Source organism: Solanum lycopersicum, chromosome 11 (assembly GCF_036512215.1).
Source record: "Solanum lycopersicum chromosome 11, SLM_r2.1".
Lineage (NCBI taxonomy): Eukaryota > Viridiplantae > Streptophyta > Magnoliopsida > Solanales > Solanaceae > Solanum > Solanum lycopersicum.
The window spans coordinates 18,884,070-18,887,309 of NC_090810.1; the positions used below are offsets into that span (position 1 = coordinate 18,884,070).

Below are 3,240 nucleotides of genomic sequence, written 5' to 3' on the forward strand. Positions count from 1 at the left end.
ATTTCTTTCAATTCTAGCTACTCCAATTAAGTTTTTATTACAATCATAGCCTCTCTCTCATTTCAATTCTAGCCATTTTAATTGCAATTGTAGCCATTCCATATGTAATCCAATCTGATTTCAATACATCTCAACTTTAAATCTCATCCATCTATTTTATTAATCGAATCCTAGACCCTCATTTCAAATTAGATCAACAGTTGTGATTAAATCTATTATTTTCTCAACACCAAAAGACCCCAAAACCTAAAATTCTAACCCATTCTTCTCCCCCTCTCTTTGGCAGCCGCCACACTCTCTCTCTCTCTCTCTCTCTCCAGCACCGCTCCTCCTTCTTCTTTTTTCCGGCCGGCGAGGCCATCATCCAGAGGTGGCAACGCCCCTCTGTCGCCACCCCTCTCCAGCCGCCTCCCTTCCCGTCCTTCTCCCTCTCCCCGCCTCCATCTTTTCTTTCTCTCCTCTCTTCCCTCTTTCCTTCTCTCCACTTCTCCTCTTCGACGAAGTCAGGCGACCAGTGGCAGCTCCGGCATAGTCAGCTGCTGGCCACTTCTTCTCCCTTTCTCTTTCTCTCCCATCGGCCCGCTTCTCCCTCTTTCTCTCCCCTTCTCCTCTCTCCCCTCCCATCTCTTCTTTTCCCCTTCCTCTTCCCCTTTCTCTCCTCCTTTTGCGGGGAAAACCGGCAGCAACATCTCGACGAAACAGCAGCAGCAGCATCTCGACGAGACAGCAGCAACAGCAGACTCCGGCGATCCTTGTTTTTTCCCTTGTTTCCGGCCAGCAAGTTCAGCTAATGGACGGCGTAGATTCTATTGATATCTCAATATATTGCGGCTGATTTTAAGATGAATTTCAACAGATCCGTCTGGGTTAGTTTCTGTTTTAGTTTTTTTATTTAGATGTTTAATTCGCCTAATGTTATGCATGTTTTCAAAAATATTTTTCTATGAGTATGAAAATATATTGTGATTTGCTTGATCCTATGGACTGTTCTTGTTGATTTTTTTCTTGAAAATTTGCAAAGTACATGTGTTTTAGCCGTGTTGAAAACAATATTGTATGATAATCAGTTCCTGCCTCCCATTAAGTTTGCTAAATGTGATTTGGGTATTGACATGCTAAGTATATATTGGTTTCACTTTGATTATTATTTGTTATGATAAGTCTTTTAATTTTCAATAGTAGTTGCAGATTTCTTATATCTTTTAAAATATAATTGTCATTTTAATTGACTATTTTATTTTACCTTGATTGACTTCAAATATATTCTTAGTTGTTATATTTTTAGAAAAGTGATATTTAATTAAGGTAAAAAGGATTGTACTGATTTTACTCTCTACTAGTTAAGGAAAATAAGTTTAATTGATCTATTTTTCCTTATGAATAAACATACTGATTCCTTACTTGTTTGTATTATGGTAATAAATTATTTTAAAATATTCAGATTTGGTCCTCTTTTATAATAAGGAAAACAATATATTTGATTGATTCCTTTAAGTATTTCTTTTCCTTATTTGTTTCCTCCTCCATACTAAAAAAATAAGACCCCTCCCTTCATCAACGGATACACTCATTCACTCTCAATCACAAGTTCTCTCATCACTCTTCCTTCTCTCATTACTCTCTTGCTACTCTAACAATACATTAAGATTCCGGTAATTATTCAAGTGTTCTTCTTCGCTATTTTGCTACTTTGTTCGAGTAAAAGTTAATCAATTTGTTTTGCTTGACTAGTTAGTATTCTTAACATTTACACTATCTTTTCATTCACACGTGTGTGTAAGCTATTGTCTTTTTTTTATATGTAGAATTCGTCATTAAACAATTGCATATTGTCTCACCTTGACTAATAAATGTGATTACTTGTGTAGTTATTTAATTGCTTTGACAGGTTTCAAAGTTGTTGTTCAAGTTGAAGATTAACCACGAAGAAAGATTTATTTGTTTATTTGAATCTCTCTCTCTCACCCTCTCTCTCTCTCTCTAAATATATATATATATATATATTTTCTTCTTATTTTATTTATTCGAATGTTGTAACATTTGTAACTCTAAAGATCATATATATAAATTTATTTGGGGGATCGTCTAGGGGAGGGGGATTTACATGCCTACTTGTTCATTGTAAATTTTTTTAGAAATCATTCCTATAGGTTTGTCTTTAACCACCTAGAATCATTGTTTGTAGGTGTTATAATCTAACAAATTTTCAATTTGCTTGACGCTTTTGTTAATAAGTCTAAAAAAATAAAAAAAATAAAAAACTAGATTCCATTAATTTTTGAATGTTAAAATCAAATCGTAATAATTTAGTAGGCTGATAAGGTGTTTTAAAAAATGTTATAACTTTTTAGCATTGTCATACCACGCCCGACGTCTTCCTACCGTGTATGTTGTCCAAGGGCGGTGATGGCATGCCACGCCCGACGTCATCCGACCATGTGAGCTGTCCAAGGGCGGTGATGGCATGCCACGCCCGACGTCGTCCGACCGTCTGTGCTGTCCAAAGGAGATGATAGCATGCCACGCCCGACGTCACACGTCTAAAGGCCTTGAACAAGTCTCTCCAAGGCTTGAAACTGCCACCCCTTCACTTGCAGAAACGGCTGAAACTGCCTGCAACGGTTGTAACTGCCTGTAACGGCTGTAACTGCTTGTAACAGCTGAAACACCTGACCCTTTGTCTGCTGCCTACTTGGACGCCTGCCCCTTTGCCTGCTGGCCGTTTTTGGGCTATCTTTCCCCTTGCACAGGCTGCTGGCTGCCTAGACGGGTCGCGATCTGCCTGGGTATCAGGCGGGTCGTGACAATAGGCTATGATGGCATGCCACGCCCGATGTTGTTTAACCGTGTGTGCTGCCCAAAGGCGACGATGGCATGCCACGCCCGACGTCGTTCGACCGTGTGTGCTATCCAAAAGCAGTGATGTCATGCCACGCCCGACCTAGTCCTACCGTGTGTGCTGTCCAAGGGCGGTGATGGCATGCCACGCCCAACGTCATCCGACCATTTGTGCTGTCCAAGGGCGGTGATGGTATGCCACGCCCGACGTCGTCCGACCGTCTGTGCTGCCCAAAGGCGATGATAGCATGACACGCCCGACGTCGTCCGACTGTGTCAGCTAGTCCAAAGGCAATGATGGCATGCCATGCCCGACGTCGTTCCACCGTGTGTGTTTTCTAAAGGCGGTGATGTCATGTCACGCCCGACGTCGTTCAACCGTGTGTGTTGTCCTAAGGCGGT

General features: G+C 41.0%; 1 protein-coding gene across 1 annotated transcript; it reads right to left on the bottom strand.

Moving 5' to 3' along the window:
- Window positions 1-360: 360 nt before the first annotated feature.
- LOC138339296 (uncharacterized) lies at window positions 361-714 on the bottom strand. Its single transcript, XM_069290888.1, has one exon. The coding sequence runs from the start codon at window positions 712-714 to the stop codon at window positions 361-363; it is 354 nt and encodes a 117-aa protein (XP_069146989.1).
- Window positions 715-3,240: the final 2,526 nt, after the last annotated feature.